Here is a 24953-nt window from a genome sequence, read left to right as displayed (position 1 = left end):
AAGTAGTCGTTCTTTCTTGGGAGTATATGTCTTTGTCTTTGCAGAGTCGCGATTACGAGACTAGTTTGTCACGCGATAGTCGAGAATCACGGAATCCCATCGGTCTTCAGAAATCCTACTGCGTCCAACAGCGTCCGGGGCGTCATGTATCATACAATCCCGCGCAGATGTCACGGGCAATGATTACAGTACATGTTCGCATCACAGTTCAGAACTCATCTGAATCAATTACAATCTATTAGGTGTCTAGTTACCGCTTTAAAGAATATATGTCACCGTTAATTAATTGATCCGAACGGATATCATCTGGATATTATGTTAAATTCATAATAAAGTGCATCTCCAAAACCGTATAATCAATCGTATAATCAATATATTAATAATAATTAACATATCTGTATATAAATATACATGTATATCTCGTTATGTAACGCAGATTGGAATTCATCGTAAAGGGGCGCGCGCGCGCACGCATGAACGTTATGTCAGGAAAAGTTTGAAGGTTGCATTGATCTCGAGAGGAACTTATACGACACAAAGGGATAGCAACGATCAAGTCGGAAAGCGCATCTCACTTCCGATGTCTTCTCTGCGCTAGCGTTCGCTTCCGAGGCGTTACGTGAACTTTATAACTTCGAAGGAAACCGAGAGGAGGTGTGGGTGGTAACAAAGCAGAAACTGATGCGCTGTCGTATTCGTTTCACGTGTGCTTCTCGGTAGTCCACACAGAGATCGGTTGTCGCGCGAATTGACCTTTTGGCATGTGCCGGAACAACGTCAATGTAATTTCGTCGAAACGGTCAAGATAGGACTGCCGAAGCAAAATAGAACTTTTGTTGTATCAACCATTAGTTTCATCCGTCAGACACGTGCAGCTTCGTCAAAATCTGCGATTTATCCGTATATTTTCGCGTGAATGACGACCGGAATACTATTTCTTAATTTTCTGTCAGTTTCCGACTTTTCTCGAGGTTAACGTGAAAATTATTAAGCTCACGAGTCGAGCAAATCGTCAATTTCTTTCGAGTAATTTTATCGGGAACATTTAAGCGTGAGAAATACGATACTACGTTCCGCGATAAAAGTTACTGCTTTCGTATGTTCATTAATGGGCCATATCGCGCGTCATAGCGCACTTGCAATCAGATCTTGGAGATTGTTAGGAAAAGGAAGGTCTGCTGACCGAAAGATCCCACCAAACTGAGCAAGAAACCCAACTACGTCTGGACATTTAAGCTGGGCTTAATCATTTAATCCATCGACATAGATCTCTTTGTGTCGGTACAATGGGTCAAGCCTGGTTAGAACGGGCCGTAACTACTTTCGATGCCGTTCAAGTAACTCCATGTAGCTACCGCTATCCTTAATCGGATCTTCCTAACTTTTGTGAGTCGAAACTAAAATCGGGTCTCGAAAGAACCGAAAGATTCTAAAGTGAGCAAGGAGAAGAACGCTGAAAGTCCTGATTCTACTTAATTCAAAGTCAACACCAGTGTGCCAAGTTTGCATGAAAAAAAAAGAAGAATATAATTTTGCTAGGATGAAGTATGTGATTAGTAACGTATTATACGTATACTTTATTTATATGTTTACACATTTATTAAAATTTTACACATATGCGTTTTTGTCTAATCTTTTATCTTTCGCCGGGTCTTTCGCAGAAGTTATTGCATAAAAAAGTCATACAATTCATTAAAAAATATCAAAGCTTACTGCGAAGCTCGTTCGTGCAGTACAACAAATCTGCAACGGGCATCTTTTATTCCTGTAAAATGCTATCCCATTTAAACAGCAAGCGATTTAATCATAGGATCTCTTAAAATAGACTTCAATCAAGGCACACTGTATTCCGAGAATTTGCAATTTCCCGAAGCGACAGCTGCAGCTGGAAAAAGATGGGCGAAAGTGAAATCAAGTGGGGCGGTCGCACGGTGCGCCAGCCGCCCTAGATTTCTGATGCATGCAAAACTTGAAAAGCGCGTCACGCTGTAACTGGGACATGGGTTGAAATACGTCCAATGTCAACGATCACAATCCGCGAGTCGCGTAAAATCGACCCGGTAAATATCCGAACTTGCGCGCGAGAGGGACAAGTATGCCAATCTTGACGATACGTCGTAAAGTTCCAACCATGGAGGTTGGTTTGGAGCTGTTTCTCGTGCCGTTAATCCGCCGAACTTTTTACGACGCAACTGCTGCTGTTGGTCCTGCTGCGATTGCAAGTACCTATATATACAGAACAAGCGAGCGAGTGTGCGAGCACACATCGTCCGTGACGCGTCGCCGTTATATGAGAGAAGAATTGAAATTTCCGAGTTTTGTTTCGCCGCCGAAAATCGATCGTTGTGCGCGACTTCGTGTAACAGATGTTCGATGTACTCAGTCACGTTCGGAGTAAATAAGTAATAAAGCGAATAATAAATGAACCGTCAATTGACATGCATGGATAATAACGATTGCAAGTTTGCCACCTGCTATTTAATCACTTATGCAGTGTCCTAGATGTATGTCGTACAGTTTCTGTGAACTATGGTCACTATGGACACTAGAAGGAAGAATTATCAGAATTTCCGATGTTAAGGCATGAATAATTTGTAAGATGACCAAGTGAGAATTATACGATAGTTTAATAAACCCATAATTATAACCAAATAAACAGAAACAGAACTTATTTTTTATTTAAATTTAAATGATTTTGATTTAAAGCTTATTGCTCAAGATGTTTAATGTTGAATATCGAAAGAACTCGGAGAAGAGAAAAATGGCAAGAAATACGTGACATAAGAAATATGTGACATTTAGCGCAAGAATGAGATCGCGTTGATAAAAATAGGCACCACCGCGAAACACATATCCCTCGAGTATATTACAAAGTGGAGTATCTCGGTCTACAATGTGTTACATCAAACAAACCGTGTTGTGCCGGTATACGGCGCATATCTCCGCGGACTTACGTCTTAAATTATTCGGCAAATGCCGATGACTGTTCTCTCACGAATATTCCCTCGCTCTCGGTTGTGCAGTTATGCAGAATATATCGCGAGAGTTGCCTCTTTGAATGTAATTACAAGTATCTTACATTAGCTCATGGGGACAGGAACTGAACGAGTAATAATAATCGAGGCCAGGCCGCGGAAACGGGACTGGTCTCGCGTATTTTTGTTCTCGACGATCGGTAGAATGCTCGTCCAAACGACGAATGGGACAAACAATAAAAAAGTACACGAGAAAAAACTCAAACTCTCAAAAATGGAAAACCGGAAATTTAATTGTGCTTTGACTTTCCGTGCTTTTTGCCTGCGCTTTTAACCTTTTAAATTAAAAAAAAGGATGTACAGTTAAACGAAATTGTTGAGTCGGAATATATAAGTACTTGAACTCTCAAAAACTCGAGGATTCACCTCTAAAAAGCAAATTAAATCGCGGTAATGGAATGCACGTAAATACATTTAATTCCTATGTTGATCTCGCTATGGTTATTACAATACGTTATAATAAATTATACTATATGTATATTTTGTAATAAAAATAACAGCTACGTTTTAAGATAAAAACATTCGCAATTAATTGAAACAATTATTTGCCGAGAAATATTCTCGCAATTCGTAAGGGGTGTGCACGAAGGTAGTCCTTGACTGAAATCAACTCAACGCGGTTAACAAAATACATATGTAAAAGGGTATATGCATTATGTCATTATGTTTGCAGGCGACATTTTCCCAAAGGTGCAAAGAGACGGCGAAAAGGGTAGCAGAGACAAGGAAGGAACTGGCGGTAGTACATACGTTCTCGCTCTTTGAACTCTCGTTGAGCCGCGAAATCTATCGTGTCTGCCATGTTTTACTCACACTAATAAACTAATAAACGTTAACCAACGAAAAACGAACGTCGCGTTCTTAACACATGAGGATCTATGCGAGTATAGTTATAATTAAAAAATAAAAATGTAAGCTTTAACGATGCAACGGTATTGAGACGTATCGGCTAGATGTTAAAATCTTAAAAATCACGCAAATTATAAGCTTGATATATATTTTTAGTTGCGTCGGATTAAACTCAAGTGAGTCAGCTGTCAAGTTACATCGTATTGCGTTCATTTCTCATCAGCCGCCAGCCTAAACTTAGCACACTCGGTAAATTCGGAGAGAAGAAAGTACGCGAACGTTATACGCGGATGTGGCGTATTCGTGTTTCGGCTGCATCTGGATTCTATCGTGAAAGTCACCTATCCTCGAAAGCATACGAAGCTGAATGGATAACGAGAGGCATGACCGAGAGAGTAGTTCGTATATTTTCTCAAGTGCATCCTCGACATCGTCGTTTTTCGGCGATGAGCGACGCGGTTGACTCATGTAAGAGAGCGAGATGTGCGAAACGACCGCTTGTTATAAGCGTCACGAATTTTTTCCGCTAAATCTGCCAGCACGTCAAGGTGCTCGTTGAGATTTGTCGCGAGGATGAAAGATAAAGGAGAAACACGGGGTTTCTTTGTTCTCATCCTCGCGCTCTCTCTTTCTCTCTCTTTCTTCCACCCTCTCACTCGGTCTTCTTTCACATTTTGACATGTCTGAACGAATTTATCGAATAACAGGAAAAATGATTGATGGTTGATATTTTATCCCAACGTCTCCTCTATAATGCTTTTTTGCATCGTGTTAGAAGAAAGTGCGATTCCAAAACGATTGTAAAAATAAATTCTCAAAGGAATTTATTCTTTTTAAGAACTGAAAAAGAGTATCTGAAGAGACTGACGTCTTTCTCGATACATCGAGATTATGTAGCACTATACGTACTTTTCGACCTTTATCTCTTTTTGATAAGCAAAGCACAGAATTGCACAATTACAAAAAATAATTGGTAAACATTAGTTATACGCTACAATTTGTTAATCATAAACGAAATAAATGATTTGAAGTTTCTTGTATCGCAGATTCTTTATAACAGATAATGTTTGTGACCCTCTCTATCCTCCCTTCCTTTAGAGGAATCAATAAATGCGTACATACAATGACAAAGATAAGGGAACCCATTATTTTTATCTATCTCTCTTTTCTCTTCCTCTCTTTTCATACACGCAGGATGTTATACTGGTTTCGATCAGTGTGAGAAAAATTGTGATTACAGAGGTCGCAATACAGTACCGCGTAATAAATTGCAGCGTTGTTTGTTATTTAGCCGATCGCCATTTACAAACAATATAATGCACGCGGGTACGATACGTCACTGAAATATTACATTTGCGACCCATATCCCGCGCGTTTAAGCGCAGCTGCGTTAACGGAATTTAAAATAGCGGCCGACTTTGCTGTAATGCCGACGCGCTTGAATGTTTAACGTACATCCCGCGCCGAGCGCGTATTTAAATATCGCGGCGCGCTAATTATAGATTAATATTATACAACATCGGCGCAACGCTCTTTGAAGACATAATGGAAAGCACTATGTGATTGCCACTTTTCACTTGTTTGTCCATTGGCGCCGCGTTGAGTAATTGACAACGGTCGATGGAATAAGCGACGGCGTACCGTAAATAAATAATCAACCTGATCGCGATACACTCGACGCTCGGCGTGTATCCGACAAAGTGTCGATTTCAATGCTTTTCCCGACAAATTTCCGCCTCTCGTTTAAAAAGTTCATTCAAGGGATAAAAGATGACTTTTCCGGGTCTAAAATTAATCATTTTTTCGCTAAATACGTAAACAAAAGGAAGTATTAAAAGAGAGAGAGAGAGAGAAGGAACATGCTCTTTTTAGTATAAACATTAACCGACAAATGTGTGAATATTATTGTTATAGCACAATTCGCACGCTATACGATTGCTGTCAATATAAATCGATCTTTAATGTTATGCAAAATTATGGGAATCAAAAACGCTGTCGCAAACTGTGGCTTCGTCATCGACAAGTAAATTGAACGTTAACTCGTCGCTCATAAGCGAGGCAAGGCCTTCTCCGACATGGCTTTTATAACGCCACAACAGCAATGCGGTGGTCTGTTCTGCGTAATTTCCTCGTAATTGCCAAAACAACCCCGAAACAACTCTCGTTAAAACTGCTCTCGGCTAAAGCGCGACCCAGCGCGGCGCTTTGAAGATGCGGGAACGCCGCACCGGGATACATTGCGGAGAGTCACGGCCAAAATTGTCGTGATAACTGTCGGTAACTTGCGGAAACGTCTCAATTTAAATATATCGCAGAGAAACATCGAGTCGAGACCGAATCGAATTTTGGCGCATGCTACTAAGCGACGTCGCGCGCGATAATTAACATTGAAATTGTCGGTCTCATTTCGACTAGAATTCTATTATTTCGAATCTGGATAATTGATTGAATCCTTAATTGAAGCTGACGAATAATTATGAATAAATAATGAATGGAATCGAACATCGAAGTAATTATTGTTAAAAACGTTAGTAGCAGAACACTTGACATTATCGGAGAAATTCTGGAAACCGTGTTCAGTGAAACGAATAAATTGAATTCGGTGTTTAATACTTCGGTAATCAGATAATTTGAAATGCAACCACTACAATGGCATCAAATTTGCGCCCAATATATGTGTATGCATCATTTATGAAATAAATAAAACAATCTTTAAAATCCTCTTCCACATATCATTTTCCCATTCTTCAGAATAAAATTTGTAAATTTAAAAATCTCTCTAATTAATCGGATTAATCGGAAATTATGAATCTACACAGAGAAAATTTCCTCTTAGAATTTACTTTGAAAATCATGGTAGCCGTGGAACAACATGTATTACGAAGAATTTTATGCGAGCTATTCTAATTAATATTTACCATAATAAAAAATATTAATATCTATCACCATAAAATATAAAATGTTTCATTAATTTTACTAAAATATATAATAAAATTTCAATAATTTTTCAAAAATTAACAGTCTGCTTGGCAATTTTTATTACGTTGTTTGTAAAATGTCTTTTGTATATTTCGAAAATTCCTATCCTATCCGATAATATTTGGTTGTCAAGTTGCCCCAAGTTTGTAGTGAATTTAATGATAAAATATAACGAAAAATTCTTTCCGTTCATTGATAATTAATAGTTTGAAATCAACCGATTCAGTTTATGTTTTCAATTATCATCGTGACAACTTGTCTCGGCGGAACACTATTCGTTTTCCAATCAAATCATTCCAATGAAAATGTTAATTCGAAATTCGGTTGGACAGCCGCCTCTCTATAAATAGCAAGCAATGTATTCTCGTTTCAGAGTTACGCTTAGCTGTGATAAGAGATTCGCACACAATGAAATCAAACGAAATATGCTGACGGCACGGTTTCGTGTCATAATAAAATATGATGCAACTAGAATCGTGTCGAACATCCAGCCGACATATCCTGCCGTTACATCGGACGATTAATCGATAGCAACTGCATAAATTTTCATATTTGCGGAAATGAATTCTAATAGCGTTGTATTTTTTATTATGTCGAAATATCATTTGCTTGTATTCGTATTTATTGCATGCTTTGTATAATTCAACCTTTTCATACAATTCAACGTTCACATTATCCATGGTATATACCAGTTTCGTTAAAAATATGCAAATAAAGCTTGATTATGAAATGTTAAAGTCGCATTACGAAACGTTAAATTACGATCGCGCATTGTTAAACATCTGCTTAATTGGCGGAAACATGCGGTGATTATCGATTCTATATAAATTCCATCATCATATGTATTATGTCATTGTATTATGTGTTATACCATATGTATTATGTCATTGTATTATGTGTTATACTTAATCAATTGTTCACATATATGCACATATGTTATGTCTAAGAATTATTCTATGACAATGATAAATGACATTATAGTGAAGACAACTATTCATACAATTGTTCTGCTTCTTTCTACTCTGCAGTTACTGTAAAAATATTGTAATCGCATAGTTTTCAGACTGATAAATCTCAAAACGAACAGCTCAACTACTCCCATTTCCGTTGCTCATTAAACAATGCTGCCCGCTTCTTCAAATGCTCGAAGCATACTCGAAAGATTCGATGAAAAGCCCTCTCGTTCTGGTAACCTATTTTCACCGCTGTTTTCTATGCGTCGTACCGAGATGAAATTTAGGTCGAGGAGAGGAGATCACGAGCACGATTTTTCGCTGCAATTCCAATCCGCGGCGGTTCTAGCAGTTTGTAAAAAAAATTTCGATATCAGCCGATTTTGGCGGCTTAACAACGACGAAATTGCCAATTTTAGTGCACAAAAGTCCGAAAATGAGATCTCCTGGAAATGAGAACTCACTTTCGGTATTTTACTGGCTATTGTACGGCGTATCATAAAGCAAAAGATAATTCGAGGAAAAAAAATATCTATATACAAAGTCAGAGATCAGGAAAGTATATGAATGACGGATGGAGTTTATTTTTATATAAGCTAATGACCGAGCTGAAGAAAAGACCGACCTCTATTGCAAACGCCTTTAATTATTAATGTAACATAATTAACAAAGTTTGTAACACTAGGGTACGTTTAGATCGATAGCACGTTGCTTTGAATATTACGAGAGTGTAAAGTTCAACATTTACATTACGTGTATGCCTCAAAGAAAATCGATGCAATAGAATCGATTCGTTTGTTGACAAAGAGACATGTAGAATAATAGCGATGTGACTTAATTCTTATATAAATTAATAAATGGGATAATTATGAATGACATTCAATCTTATAGAAAGTATACAGATAATTAATTATACATTAGTAATTGTTACATTTTTCAATTAGGAAATAAATCGAAAAACATTAAACATTTTTGTTAAAGAATCCACTTTATTGGCTCTCTCGAGCTTTCCGGGAACATAATGCGACGTTAATACCGCGATTTAATAATCGATCTGACAAAAGTTGAAAAGCCTTGTTCAACAAGGTATTAACTCAATTGTAAAAAAGAAAAAGTGGCAAAGCGGTGAAAATATTGACAGCTAGTAGTACTTTCACGCCTTGAAAACGCGGAATCGAGAGTCTTCACGACCTCATTTCAAGAACAATCGCACTCGGTGTCGCTATTTAATCTCGAAACATGGTAGTAATTGCTGATGTAATATCAATATCGAATGCAATTAAACGCAGTATGACAATATAGTCACGCATAAATTACCATTTATCTGTCTCATATTTACCGTTAGTTTATCTTTTTATATAAATGCATTTTTAAAGCTAAATGGTATAATTATATACAAATTTAAAAATTTAAGAATTGATTAAGTATGCAACAATTAAGTTTCAATAAAGTTACATATAAAGCATTTTAATAATGTTAAATAATATAAATAGAGCAATTCCGCGTAACATTCCATAATTAAAGATCATCGTGTTTGGAAAAGATAAAAAAAGAGATTTGTAAAAAGCTTGTTACCGTATTGTGGAACTCTCGATCAAAACATAATTTTTATAACCATGAATTTACAATTAGGGATGTTATTTCTCAAACGTTTCAACCCTCATGAATTCTATTATATTTCAGCGTGCTGACTATGAGTAATATAGCGGAAATCCCTCGCACAAATCGCGAAATTATGAAAAACATAATAAGATTAGCGGGAGTCCTCGGAGCGATGCGATTTACGCTTTCGCGACACTCGAAGGCCTATCTCTAGCAACGTTCAAAGAGAGATTACATGATCGTTTGACGGTAAAGGCAAAAGAGAATATTTTCAAGCTCGTGCAGTGCAGACGGCCAAAACCGGAAGCGCCACGACGAAAGAAACGAGTATTAGAGAGGCGAGAGGAAACGACGACGGTGGCTAAAATGTCCGTCTGGAATTGCCTGAAAAAGCGACGACGAGAGACGCTCTCTTGCCAGACCAATTACCCTCTTTTCTATCACAGTTCCTTCTCTCCTCATTCCCTTCTTCTTCTACCCCCTAGTTTCTCCGATCGCACCCTCCATGTCGCGACTACTCGTCCCTACAGCAGAAATTTCAGTTCAGTCTTAGCCGCAGAATAAGGGATAAGTACCAAAGTCTTCGCCTGCCTCTCGACTCTCTTGGCCTTTCGCGTGCCTCGCCTTTTTCTCCCTCTTTGCTCGCCCTACGTTTTCACCGTCGACAGATTGACTCGAGTAGCCCGCAGCCACTCTCGAGAGATAGCCGTTAATCGATAAGTGTAGCGCGAAATCGAAATAAAACCTCCAGACCGTCTCTCTAAAGTACGCCGGACATGACCGAACGGGATATTTAACGGCGACGTCCGCGCTCGTGAAAAACGCTCACGTGCACTTAATTTCAGAGGATCATTAATGTCAAGGTGTCTTGTACTGTAAAGCGGGAAGCGATGGCGCGGGCGTAAGAAGTCGTATGATATTAGAGACCTAATCAATCTTCGATTTTTATAAAACGCAAAATTTTTAAACCAGTTTTTCGTATAGATTAAAACACGCGATCATTCTTTGCTTATAGATATCGTTAATAGCCGATTGTCTCTGATACCTATTAAGATAACCGGTGTCGTTAAGATTATCTATACAGCAAACGATATCCCTCGCAATGAATACGAACGAGCTTTTTCTCATATTCTATGCACGTCTAACAATATATATCGTGTGTAATTGCGAACGTATATTGAAGTTTCTCGAATATGTGCCAGTGGCAGTAGGGAATAAAATAACGTGTATGATACAGAGTATTCCGCGACTAGCGGAATTCAGCCTTTTATCCACGGATCCTTTGACTCATTTGCGATAAATTTTTCCTGATCAAAAGCTTTTGATTGAATGTAATTCCTTTGAAACTATACGATGATTTAAATTAAAATTCTATTGTATATACATATACGAGATGTCTCTCAAGGACAAAAATTATTAACTTAACATTTCGTTACAAATTAATTAATTTAAAAAATTATTTAAAAAATTTAAAAGTTTATATATTTTTTTAAAATCATTCTGTGATCATTAATTAATTTAAAAAATTATTTAAAAAATTTAAAAGTTTATATATTTTTTTTAAATCATTCTGTGAATGGAATTAACAACTTTTCGCGTGGCGCGAGTTAGCGCGCCGAGTTATTACGTATTCCAGAAACGGGCGATAAACTTTTAATTCCGTGTGATGCACGCCTACTCTCGTTCCGCGCAGCAAGATCGATAACGAGAGTGAAATTGAAATCGTTCGCCATGGTAGGGCCCGCGTTTCGGCCGCTGACCCCATCGGCAAGATCGAATGAAGTTCGACGATTCGATATCCGCCGATTTGCGCGTTGCATGTCGATGACAGGTGTGCCCATATACGATGAAGAAATTATTCAATCCGGAATATCAGAGTATTATGTGCATCACGCTCGCATAATAACCGTAATCGCAAATGGTATAATAACAGGACGCTGCGAGCATAAATCGCAATAATATTGATTAAGCGCTAAATATCACAAGTACAATAAATCTACACGCGTACAATAACAGAATAGATAATTAACTTTCTTCGATACTTTGAAATTAGAATGATTTCGCGAACAAAGCCTCGAGTCGCGTAATCGTAAGATCATCACGCATAGGTAATAATGATTACAAAAAAATTAAAAAAAAAGAAACGAAAAATTCCGCTCTTGTTTTTGTCGCGTAATTCCGTTTGTTTTCGCGCGCGCGTTTTATTTTCGTAATTTTTAACTCATATCAGGCTCGGTCTGAACGCGTCGCCCAGACGCGCCGCGCCGCACCGCACCGCAAACCGATTTTCCGAGCGCAATTAAAATCACCGATGTCGGAAACTTCGCGCGCACGACACGCGATACAAAATGCCAACGCTGATGCCAGTGGCGGTATATGGTGGTAGTAAACCGGCGCGGTGGCCCAGTTCGCCCCCGCAGCCAATTAGCTCGACACACCCCCGCGGCTGTATTCAAGACCCAGCCTTACGAATTCCGGCTGTAGCAAATTGCGACTCGCAATCCCCGGCAACTCTGGCACGTGTATACGCATATGTTGTGACTGCGTGTGCATGAGCGCGCTCGCCGCGCACTTGTAGTTCCCTCTTGTCCCGTTGCCATTGACAAACAACATCGCTTGGCGATGCATTAAAGGCTGGACGGTTCTGCAATTCGTCCGTAGCGTCTATATATAGCTGTACGACTGCGGTTTGCGTTGTTTGCGCGGTCGAGATAATGATACGAGCATCCGAGAATCGGTATTCCATCGCGTGCCGTCATTGAAGAAGAGGCAGCGGCACGAGTACCCGAATTGAGAGGAAACTCTTATTAGGATATACATTTCAACGTGTAAATGCTCTTCAATTTTCAAATCAAATCTTTTAAACGTCGATAATACATTTTTTACATTACTAGAATACGTATACGTTTTACACAATTTATACACTATTAATATACACTATATCTTGCAAAATTATTCAGCATTTGATAATTCAAATATGCGAACATCTATCATCAAGGGGAGATTTCGCAGAAGAGATTTGCATATGTACAAAGAACACCGGCGAAATTGGAGCAATCCCAAATGTATAAAAACTTGAATGAAGACGTAAAAGCGACGTTGAGTCGTTACGCGTCAAAGTTGTCAGTCGTGCTGACAAAAGCACGATTTCCCGACTGGCGAATTCGTCCGGTGCACGATTATGTGGTAACATAATCGTCTCGGATCTTCCCTCTTGCTGTGTTAACTCGCTGCTTCGCCTATAGTTTTGCTCCTCATTTCCGGCCGATTTCATTCCGCTGCACATCTCCGTTCCTCCGCAACCCCGTCTGCTCTACGGTCTACGATCCATCACTATAACAGTTTTCCTCTCCTGCCGGGAGAAAACGCGAGAGACGACCCGTTGTACAGCTTGCTCGGAAGTTGAAAATAATAAATTGTCTCCATTAGGCGGCCAGCCCATTGTCCATGTCCATTTTCCCACGGTCGAGCCAGCTGGACACGACTTCACCGTGGGTGCTCCGTCTCTCTAATTGCAAATTTCGAGTCGTTGTCGTCGCCGATGACTCGCGTCTATCTCGCCAACGAGCCGTTTACGAGGAACGACTGCCACTGTCGGAATCCAGAAATTATTCGGCGCAATTAATCGCAACGGAGAAGAGAAAATTGCGGGGATAAAACGAAGGCTCGGGTTTTTCCCGGAGATTTCGAGACGCCTCCGGGATGAAAGTCGGAGTAGAATTCCGCGCAAAGTGCCGTCTACTTTCAGCCTCGAGCGTGCGCGCACCTGTCGAATGTGACGAAGGAATCCACTCGGCGGTACAAAGAAGTTCTCCGATCCATCGAGAGCCCCGGTGGGTGCTCGAGCCTGCTCTCATTCCTCTTGTTGTCCGCCCTTTGAGAAAATCTCGCGAGTTTTTATGCAGCAAGATGTATATAAGAGATCGATGCACGATGAGGTTCTCACGCCGTAAAAATAGACTCTCGCGAAACGGAACAATTCAACATTTGAATTGCCATTTGCACAGGTGTTTGACGATATTAGAACTTGATATTAGAACTGAACTCAAAGCCCGTGCATATGTCTGCAATAAGAATCTATCGAGTTTTCCTTTATCGTGTTTTTCTTCTTTATTTTATTAAACGATTTTTGTCTTAGGAACTCAGTATGTTTAACCACATCGCAATAAAAAGAAAGAAAAAAAGATGATATGTGTGAGAGAAAGACCGTGAAAAGTATGTGTAAAAATGTAATGCGAACAGATACACGTAGCCTCTGCCGTCCTGCCGTTGACAAGATTATCCGGTAACCGTTCCTCTGTATATGCCGACGCATTCGCTTCACGTCTTGCCACGCTTTCGCAGTAACTTAATAAACGTTAAAAGCAAAACGGTCCCCGTAAACTGTAGAAACAAAGATAAGTGTATTAAACGGATTTCAAGTGCTTTCCGTTGCTGCGGCAACAAAGATAAAGTGCATTAAACGGATTTCGCTTCGACGCCGGAGACGATGACGAGCCACTTTGTTAATTGAGTTTCGCCCCTACGATCCCGGGAAATACTTCGCCGGTCCGGTATTAAATAGCGCGAGTTGCATTACCGGCGAGTATCGACGGTACTTCCGCCGTTGGAAAAAGAAGAGTGCGCGAAAGACTGACTTACGCCTCTATGAACACAGCTAACGACGGAGGCAATCCTTAAAGCCTTTCAATTCGCGTTTTCCCGCCTTTAATTTAATCAAAAATCTCGAAAACGCCATAAATCTCTTTTTTTCCCCCGGAAATTGTGAGAATTAACGTTTTATTAACGATCGAGTACTTTCGTAGAATTGTTTGGAAGAAAACCGTCGAGTGTAAAAACGAAAGGAGATTTATCCGTGTAACCCAATTTAAAATGTCTATTAAGAAGGAGCAAGAGGTAATTAAATCGCGAAACAAACGAAAGAAAGTGCAAATAAAACTACGAAACTGAATTAATTCCACTTTAGTGCGCAGCTAAGTTAACTAGTTCCCGTAACTGCTTTTGTAATGTGTAATCTGCTTTTCCATAAGAATAGCATCGTAAAAATTGCAACATCATTATTATTAATCTGTATAACAGCGTTGCTGGCCTGCTTCAGATTTATTCAGATACGAATAATGTTTCAGTTTCATTCAGCGGTCGCGAACAGCAATCAATATTCATCTTTCACATCAATATTCTTTTCACTCGAACTATTCCGTTCTATTTTAATAAAAGTTTCGGTCAAAGATCTCTATAAAGATTCTTTTCCTATAGAAAAAAGCTTTAAAGGTATCTTTCAAGAAACATCAAACATCTTCAACGCGCGGTATAACTTTGCTACGATCCTCTAAAATTTTTAGTCAGGCACCAAACTTAGGAGAAACTTCGCCGTTATAAGATATATAAGATCCAGATCGAAATGCAGACGCTCAGCCGAATGGCGCCGTCTAACATCTGGTACTGACGTTACTTGCTGTTCGAGCGAATTAGCATGGAATGCGTCTCGGTGAGAACCAAGTTCGCGTTTCCTCGCCTCATTATCGCTCTTCAGCAGATCCAGGCCGCAGAACTTTGCAAGATCTATATATGAGAATAATAATAGTCGCGCATCACGTTCTTCCGCGTTTGTCTCTAAATTTCCACATTTCCCGCCGCGTACTTGCGACGCTAAATACATACAACACATCCTTTGTACAATACTTCAATCGCAATAAGATTATCAAGCCTCGAAAGTTATGCATCTATCTTCTCTCTGTACGAGATATTTAAATACGTGGATAAAATTTTTTGAGAGAAATTATGTCGCATAAAAAATTGCGAGATTATTTTTAAATTGTGCATAGCTAAAATTAAAGGAAATAAAAAAGTAATATTTACAAACATGTTATCGCGCAATTATCTTTAATAAATTTATGTGAAATCGTTACAAATGCATAACTCAATATCATCTTTAACTTTATTAACTTTCGATATCGATCTGTAATGACATTTTTTTTTATCGGAAATATAAGTTGGTACAACGAAATATATCAAAACAACGTTACCAAAATTGAGCAACGTTCCGCAACCGAAAGTTAAATCTGATTTTGCGATTAAACGTTGGAAAAAAAAAAAATAAACCGATTACGCGAGATCCAAAATTTGTATGCCCGTATGAGCATCTGTTGTGTCGCGACTGATTGGGATATGATGAATCGCTGAAAATAATCCAACAGTTTTATCCTGCATCCCATTTGCCGCGGCAATCTATACAAAAGGGAGCTCGCGCCTCTCACGCTCTCGCCCTCGTGGCACGCTCTTTGATGTATACTCCACGGTTCGTTGAATTCATTTCGTTTCCATCTCGTTTATTTCGTCTCGAAACATATATATGTATATATCATATTCTTTTTTATTTTTTTTTCTTTTTTTCGTTTTCCCATGCCGTCGTTTCGAAACCAGCGGGAGGGATAGGGCGCACCATCTGACATCCACGCAGCGCGCATTTTGATACGAATGCAATCTCGTGTCAATCCTAAAGCTTCCCACCCTTCTCACTTGGAGAACGCGTCTCAGCGTGAGGGAGCGCGCGTTAGGGAGAGGACACGGTCAACGTAATGCCATAAATATTAATTCGCGCGATACACATCAACGCGGCGAGATACGGAACGTGATTTACCGGAAGCGATAGTTTATGGCAGCGGCACGACACGGCCGTCGCACCAGGCGCGATCCAGGTCGTCACCACAGGTGGCGACTCCCTGGACGCTCATTTCGCATCACACATTTTCGCATCCCGCGTACATAGCGTACGTAATTATTATCTTTTCACTTGCACAATGTATTTGGTTTTCTAAACGCTGATCGAGATGTGCGTTAAACTTTTCTACATCATATATTCAAATTTCCATTTAGACAACTTCTATCCATTTGCAGCAACTTTCAAGTAACAGAATAACGTTTCTATTCATCGTGCAACGAATTCGTGGCAGCTATTTTCTGTTAAAGAATTTTCCAGGTGATCATTTCTGCCGCACGAATATGCGCATTAAGGAACTTCCGATGACTTGGAGAAATTCCATTTGCATTATACCCCGCCACTTTGGAGACTAGATTCGGAATTTGCTGTGTATATCGTAGGAATATCCGCCAGCTGATTAAACCAAGCCGACCGCGTCTCTCGGGAGACGGGTTCGAGATCCATAAAGCCGCGTCTACACCTTCCGGGCGTTCATTATGTGAATTGATACGAGCTTCCGAAACCATCGAGATGTTAGTCGGAGAGGTTTGATTAAACAGAAAGCGGGGTTCATTGCTATTCTGCGGCTACGCGATACGATGCTTCGTATTTGTTTTAAAAGAAAAAGAAAAGACAATGTATATGTAAAGGAAAAAAAAAACGAAAGAAGAGAAGAAAGACGAGGAAGGCCAAGGTGAATATGGTACTGTCCGCTGACAGTTCTCGCAGTTTCCGGTTAGTTCGTTCGGAAGGAAAGTTGTAGCAACACCTTGACTAGATACATCACTTGCCTCTTTAGTCTAATGCGATAGTTATCGAACTATGAAAAGGACGATGACAGAAGAGAAAGAAAGATAGATAGGCAGATAAACAGATAGATAAATAAATAGACAGATAAATAGATAAATGGATAAAAAGATAAAGAAATAAAGAGAAAAAGAAGACGAGAGTGCAGCAAAGTAGGGATAAAACGAGCATAAAACCGCCGAACTAATCAGACTCAACCAATCCGAATCCTTTCCCCGCGGAGAAGAGAAATGCTTCCTCCCGGTAGACAGGATAATTTAAACTTTCCCGCAAGCGGGCACACCGCGACGCGGTGTGACGCGGTGTGGTGTGCGGCGCCGCGCCGCGCCGTCAACGTACCTCGGTCACTCCGCTAAACGGAATTAGATACGAGCGTTAGATTCAAACGTTACCCACCGTGAAAAGCGGCGAATCTCCTAGGTATACACCGCGCGAACACGCAAAGTGTCCGAAGTGAATCACTAAGGATCCTTCGTGAAAATAGACTGTAGCCGAGCAGTGCTATTAGGGCAGTTCAAGTGAAGATCCCTGAGTTTTCCGCGACGACTGAAATTCGGCGCGGCTGAGAAACGCTAAATTCAACTTTCAAGAATAAATACTCTCTTCTGAGCGTAAAATGGTAGCGCGTAACTTTCTCGCTTTACATAAGCTAACGTGTTTATACGAGTTATCCCGAATTGACGACAGTTACTAAAAGTTTACAGTAACTGTTCATACGTGGAGAATGTTTTCCAGCCAAACGTATGATGAAAGAGCCATTATAATGGCGTAATAAAACAAAGTGACGAGTGAGATGCGTTTAAAATGTTTGAAGGAGAGAAATGCGAAAGTGAGATAAATTTAGAAAATTCACAGGTCTCGCATTCTGGAATATATCACAACTTTTAATCGGTATCGGAAAAAAACTCGAAAAATTGTCAAGCGCGCTGCTGTCGTTCACGGCAGAATAATCGGAATTTTCGCGAAGCAGAGAGAATTCCGTTCGGTCTTAATTACAGCGGAGTCGGAAGAGACATGTTGCATCAGATGCGAGCGCGACATTCGCGCACCTTGTGTCGCATGATCCTGTTGTGGATACGAAACAAAACTTCGGTTGTGACGGTAATTACGCGGGGGACTTCCGTACGCTACTGTTTAAATTAAGCCATTCCACCAGGGGATGAACCGATTACGCACTCAACAGGATTTATCGCCGTGTTTGGTGTTCACCAGGCATCATCTTACCCCGGATCTAAATAAAATGTCACGCTGTGATAAAGGCTGCGGCGCGCAAAGAATGAATTAAGGATGAGTACAAGCAAAAAGAGATTTAATAGCATTTCCACGCAGCTATAAAACAGATTGAATTGAATCGTTGTTTGCGATTTAAACCAAGTCTAAAAAAGAATACCATGAGAACGATTATTATTTTTGTTAGAACACATATTTCTGTGTTTAAAAAAAAGATGTTAATATTTCAGTGATATCTTAATCATCAGCAATTTAAAATATCGCGTCTGTTATTTATTTCAGATTAAAATATAAGGAAACTAATTTAGTATAATTTCATTACCTTCTCTCTTATTCTATTTTAGATATAAGAACTTAGTATGTAAATATAATCACCACTTTAAATAGTATTTCCGTGTACACATGTAGAATGCTTCTCTCGTACTCTGGGAAATATCGAACGCTCAGTTAAGCCGAGCGTCTGATTTATCAGACGTTTGCGGTGGCATCGCGACTGCGCGAATGAATAACGTGATAGCGGAACACTTCAGAAACGAACTAAAAATTCAGCGGTGTCGTCGGGGAAGACGGGGGCAATTTAGCTTTCCATGAGAGAGCAAGAGCGACCCCAAACTCGAGAGAAACTTGCCCCCCTCCCGGAACAGCTGCAGGGAAGGATATACGGTATGTGTGTGTCCTTTGACGAAAACATCCGTACGAGCCGCTGGCAAAAGGACCCCCTTTCTCGTCGGTATTCCGCTCGCCTATGCCGCTAACGGAATACATTACTTTTTAACGACTCGCGCTAGAGATGTCCTGGTCCTCTCTGATAAATAGCGAATTTCCAGCGCGGCGCGAATTCCGACTCGAGAAATCAGCAGAATAGCGTTATCGGGAGCGGAACGATGGCGACGACTACGAATCGGTACGAATGATTCAATTTGAATAATGTCACGCGCTACATTACTGTAGATTGCCGCTCGTGAAAAACGTGATGGCAAAGAAAGAACTTCCCTTTGTCAGTCACTTCGTAATTCTACTTATTTTCTATTACTTGTTATTTTTCGAGCAGGATTGGAGAGAACAATCACGCTTTCTGTCTTTCAGATAGATTTTTGGAATATATAATATACAACTAAAATGTTATAATATCGTTTTAGTGAAATCAAAAGTCATGTTTAATTTCATCGGTATCTAACCGTACGAAGCGGCACGAAAGTAATTATATATATGTTATAAAGTTAAAAGTTAAATTCGTTTATGTCGTTCATGCAATTGTACAATCAGGAACAAGAGAGAGAGACAAATATCAGCAATTCGATTAATAGCAATCTGAATTAGGGTCGAAATAGAGCGCGTGTTTACACGCGTGCGGAAACTCGATTGTTTTCGTAAAAGAGTAATGTCACGAGCCCGAATAAAAATCAAACTGGAACTCATCGGAAATAATTCGCGTGCCGCAGTACGGCGATCGTGTGTATTTTTTAGCGTTACCGTTCGAGCGCGGCATCGCAGTCGAAGGTCGAAAAATTGGAACGTTTTAGCGACGGGGAGAGATACAGCCTCGGCTGTACCGAAACGAACGCACGGAAAGCCGCTAACGCCCCGCTTCAATTTTCTTCTGTGAACCCCTGACCGACCGTAAAACGCGAATGGCCGCTTGTACGAGCGTAATGTATCGATAAAGCACTCACAGGGCTCGTCGCGAAATACATAACATATTCTCTTCGGACGCGTCATTTCACGCTGCAACGCGCGATCGCAAAGCGATCTAGTGCGCAATTATGATGCAGGCAAACAGCTCGAAATACAGTAGCGGCTGCGCTGTTTCATTTGCAATTAGAAAATACAATTATAAGATTTATAGAATCGACGTCCGATTGCAAAATGCAACGCGAATCCTGCGTGCACTCGATCGAAAATGCTACGATGAGGTTACGAGAAAGCAAGCCGAATTACCTTAATCACGCTTTAACATCTTCATTTTTGTACAAGTTAATGAAGTAACGTATCATCGTTTGTCCCACGTCCACCTAGGCCCGCAGAACGTTCTCATTAATCGAGAGGTTTACGCTAATTACGCTAATGAGCGTGCCAGAATATAGTACGAGCGATCATGAGTTTTAGCACTCGCGTTTAGTCCGAGCGCTTTCAGTACCTCGTTTGAATGTATTTCCGAATTAAATTTCATGCCTATAGAATGTGTTAAATCGAATAGGTATCTGTATTCTTTATCGCGCGCCGGATTACATACGCTCGATGTAGCATACAGTCGGCGCGCGGTATAAATCGCATGGTTACATGCTCAATCGGTACTCGTGATGAATAATAAACATTATTACGATAATAATTATGATAATATTATTATTTTACGTTAATGCAGTGATAATAAATGTAATTAATATTGTAACGCGCGTAAACATAATCCATAGAACACAAATAATCGAGTAGAAACATCCTTGGTATAAACGAAATAATAATATAACATCGTATATCATTATTATTCATTCTTCCTAAAAATCCAATTCTTCCCTATAATTTCACAGAATTTCTATTTAAAATGTTACAATCAAAATATTGTAGTGATCGGAAAACGAGCCAATATCGTTCCAAATAAATTTCATGTTATTATTTAAAAATATATATATATAAATAATTCTGTTTCTACTCGTCATTTCTTCTTAAAAAATGAATAAATTATATAAAACTCACCTCCTCTCGGAGAATCCGTAGGACGTTGTCTTAAGCCTGCAATAAGAAAAAGAATTTCTTTTAGTCTCATACGCACGATGAATTGGAATAGGTATGAAGAAAGTGTACTATCGTATAGATAGTACATCCTTTTGATAACATAGCAAAGAGAAGAGAACTAATATAGAACTGAATTTAATAAATTACTTTCGATATGTACATTAGTATTGCAAATTACATAAATGTAATTGATATATATTAAATTCTATACACGAATTGATCTCGTGTGCATAAAGAAAGGCAATATAAATAGGAAAAGCAGTTTAGTGCAACTTCAAAAACAATTTATTTACGATAAAACAAAACATTTTGGTTAGCCAGTGGTACACATATACCTAGTACATATTGCGGTTTTACTTTGTAAATAGTCGCACTATCAATTTCGTGCTCAGATAAAAAAATATTTATTTTCGACGGTACGAGATTTACGTTTGTGAAACACAATAATACAAATAACTTGTTCCACTTTCAAGTTAAAATTGCTTAAAATAAATAGAATTTATAAATGTATATTTTGCTGGATTAAGTATTCAAGCACTAAAATATCAAATTATTAAAATTAATGTTTCAAACATTAATTTGTAATGTGGCTTTTGAAAAAAAATTTATCGTTGTCTTATTGATATATTTATTGAGATGAATTGTATATTAATTTTTAAATTGATTAAAATATTATTTTTAATATTTATTAATATATATGTATTAAAATGTAAAATATATTATTTTTAAAACTCAAAATTGTTTTAAAAAATATATTAATTAATTGCAAGGAAAACAAAAAGAGACTAAAAATAAATTACTTCTCAATCCTCAGAAAACAATTTGACAATTAAGCAATATTTGCAAAACAATACTATATATTTTATAATGTTAACGCATTTTTATGCTAAAATAAATAGAATAACAAAATTCGTTTGAGATGCCTCGAGATCACTTCAGTGACCAGTGCATCCTGATTCCAACATTTTCCGCCATTGTTATACTGGTTGAAACTACTAAACCAATTGGTTGGGACCAAGGCGCGGAGGTGCAATCTAAACTTTCGAATTCTACGAGTTGCAGCCCTTGAGGCCCTCGTGTAACCCTTGCAACGGCACTCTCACAACCGCGTCCTGAATTGCACGCTCAACTAGATTAATTCTACGAAATATTCGAAACCCACCACAAAAGCCAAAGAATTAATTGCTGTGTAAATTTATAAAGCGTCTTCAATATTTTTCGATTAATAATTTTAATAGGTACCTTTAATAGGTACCTTTAATAGGTACCTGATAAAAACGTGATCAAACAAAAAGATATTGTAAAAACGAGTTTTATAGATACCACCTTTTCTCTGTTATCCTAAATTTAAAACATATAAATATAAAAGATTGACATTTTTGTGGAAACGCAATTATATTACCGCGTAATCTTCTTTTGCCGGGGATCAGCAGCTTAAATTTTATTAGTTTTCACGAATAACAACCTGTTCCTCATTTTATATAACGCGTGGTAATAGCTTTTTTCTCTTTATTTTCTTCCCTTCAACGTTAACAACCTGATGGATCCTTCATATTGCCAAGGGGAGCTGCAATGAATAACAGGCCGATTTGTGGATTTACACCTTCGTATTCCTAAGGGACCGATGTAGTTGTAGAAGGCATATGTCTTTGAAATGCTTCATACAAGCTCTCTTCCGAGAAAGTATCTCGCACGTCCCACGCTCTTTACTTGACGAGAGAAGAGATACTAATTGTAAACGTCAGAGTTAAAACACTTGCATTCCTATCAACGTGCAAGCGCATATTTGATATCATCGCATACGTTATTTTGTATTACATACTCTAGCTTGCATTTTCTTAATTTTTTTACTTTTAGTGTTCATTATAACATAATTTCTCTTTGTCTATTCTATACAAATATCATTTTATTATCTATTATATATCACAAAATTTTTAATACTATCAAGCATTACTGCCCTAATCGAAAAGTTATTTATTTAATAAAGAAATATTTTAAGTTAAAAATTTTTACATAATTTGAAATAAATCAATAAAGTAAAAATTAAATATCTTAATTTGTGAACACACAAGTATCAATCCTAAAATTAGTCAAAAATGTAAAATGTATCATTTTTAATGTATATTAAAAAAGAAAAATTATTAAAGTAATGTTATATTCTTTCGATCAAGCCTTATGTTATTTACATAAAATACAGTTTGCATTAAATTAAACTAAAAATATTGCTAGCTATATATATTCAGTATTGTATATTATATGATAAATTAAAAGGCAGAGCGAGGAAAAGAGAAAAAAGACAGAGCTCTTAAACTTTGTGTGGAATATATATAGGTTCACAATAAAAAAAGATTCAAAACCAGTTTAAAAGAAATTAAAGTCTTTCCACTTTATACGATAGCTTTTTTACTTTGAATGATTTTCTGGAATTCTAATAATCAAAATTGAACTGTGTAAATTAGCCCTCAGGAATACACAGCCTCGTTTGAACTTTATCTGCTTTTGAACTCGATATCAGGCCCGGTCCGAGTTGCCGAATTACAAATCCGACATGGCGCACCGGGATAAAGGCAACGAATCCTGACGCGAAAAACGAAGGGAGCGGGAACGGGCGAGAAAGAGGAGAAAAAGGAGAAGCGAAAAACGAATGTATTTCAATCTCGCCCGTTCCCGGCCACGCTGCCGGAGTTTCGAAAAACTTTCGCTACTTCGGGTTCGTCCGGCTGACTGAGTTTTTGAAGCGGCTGGCTATATATAGCGGACGATAGTTCAGTGAGTATGCACGTTCCTACAGTCAGATTCCAATCGACGAGCTTCTTGCTCCAAACTTGAAAAAAGGGCAATATTTAGCTTTAACCAAAGTGACTTTGAAAATGAACGGTATTGTCATCTTGAAGACAGCGGAAACTTTACGCATTTCGTAGTCGCTTCACTGTCACCACTATCTTCACAATAATCAAATAACTTATTGATGTCGAAATTATTATTGTTATCATAACTTTTTTTCTTTTATCTTTCTTAAGACAAATACGATAATTGTGTAAAGAAATAATGTTTTGAATTAAAAATAGAAGCTCCGTTTTCTTAATCACAGCTTACTTTTGAGACTGTAAACCCGCGATAAAAGACTTTTTAATCATTTTCATTGATATAATATACAAACTATACTCGCGAACACAATGTTTAACACGATCTATTTTTTTATACTATTCAAGAATTTTTACTGCAGTGGATTAAAAACTTCAATATTTACTATATCAACTAACTGTTACGAGACGTAAATATACCAAAGAAAAGGTAATATAGCGGGTGAATGGCAACCACATAATGGCGTATTGTAAAGCTGAATGCAAACAAAAACGAACAAATGTCTTTCGCAGTAAACTTTAATAGTCGGACGATACCGCGAGGAGTTGCAGATGCGATTAAGCGATAGCTTACTCCAATAAAGATGAAGAAACGACATCTTTCATAAAAATATAAGCTCCCTCCGTTACGTATGTGAGCGTTCAATCGCTTCTTATGCCATTTACTCCCCTCTATATGTAGCGTGAAACGATCAACGTCCGTGGAAGACATCGCCCTCCGATCACATCCTGCGTTCATCCCGATCCGGACTCGCCGCTCTCGACATATCGCGCACCTGCTAGTACAATCGATCCTAAAACAATCGACAGCCCAAAGTTTCGTTTCTGTAAATCCGGGCCAGACACGAAAGAACGTACGCGACGATGATTAATCGATCGCCGTTCGTTCGATTTACGACGTTCGCGAGTACGAACCGATCGTTGAGACTCGAGAACGAACGAACGTACGTACGAACGAGAATCGATCATCGTGCAAGTAACATCGAGCAGAAACGTCCGAGGGTTATCCGTGGAAAATGATCACGTAGATTACGCGAGTGCCTGACACGGAAAAACGGTGAAAAACATCGTCATCGGGGACAATGACGACGACTGTGACGACGATGACGACAAGGACAGCGTGGATGACGACAGTCGATAGCGGCCATTCATAGACGAGCTCGCTGCTGCCAGCGCACAGCTCGTACATTCAAACGACAATATG

The 24953-nt window shown here is 38.8% G+C and overlaps 1 protein-coding gene across 3 annotated transcripts in view; it reads right to left on the bottom strand.

Annotated features, from left to right (window-relative positions):
• Nucleotides 1-24953, bottom strand: part of LOC112454177 (hemicentin-2) — a 325911-nt gene that overhangs the window by 196145 nt on the left and 104813 nt on the right. For all 3 annotated transcript variants that reach the window (XM_025015421.1, XM_025015423.1, XM_025015422.1), the window contains exon 3: nucleotides 20847-20882. In XM_025015421.1, the coding sequence (XP_024871189.1) occupies nucleotides 20847-20882 (36 nt within the window). The remainder of the gene's footprint in view (nucleotides 1-20846; nucleotides 20883-24953) is intronic.

The sequence above is a fragment of the Temnothorax curvispinosus genome, unplaced genomic scaffold (assembly GCF_003070985.1).
Source record: "Temnothorax curvispinosus isolate PA1 unplaced genomic scaffold, ASM307098v1 QBEX01004860.1, whole genome shotgun sequence".
In the NCBI taxonomy this organism is placed as follows: domain Eukaryota; kingdom Metazoa; phylum Arthropoda; class Insecta; order Hymenoptera; family Formicidae; genus Temnothorax; species Temnothorax curvispinosus.
Note: the sequence above shows the minus strand (reverse complement) of the source record. Positions and strands in the feature narration are given on the sequence as shown.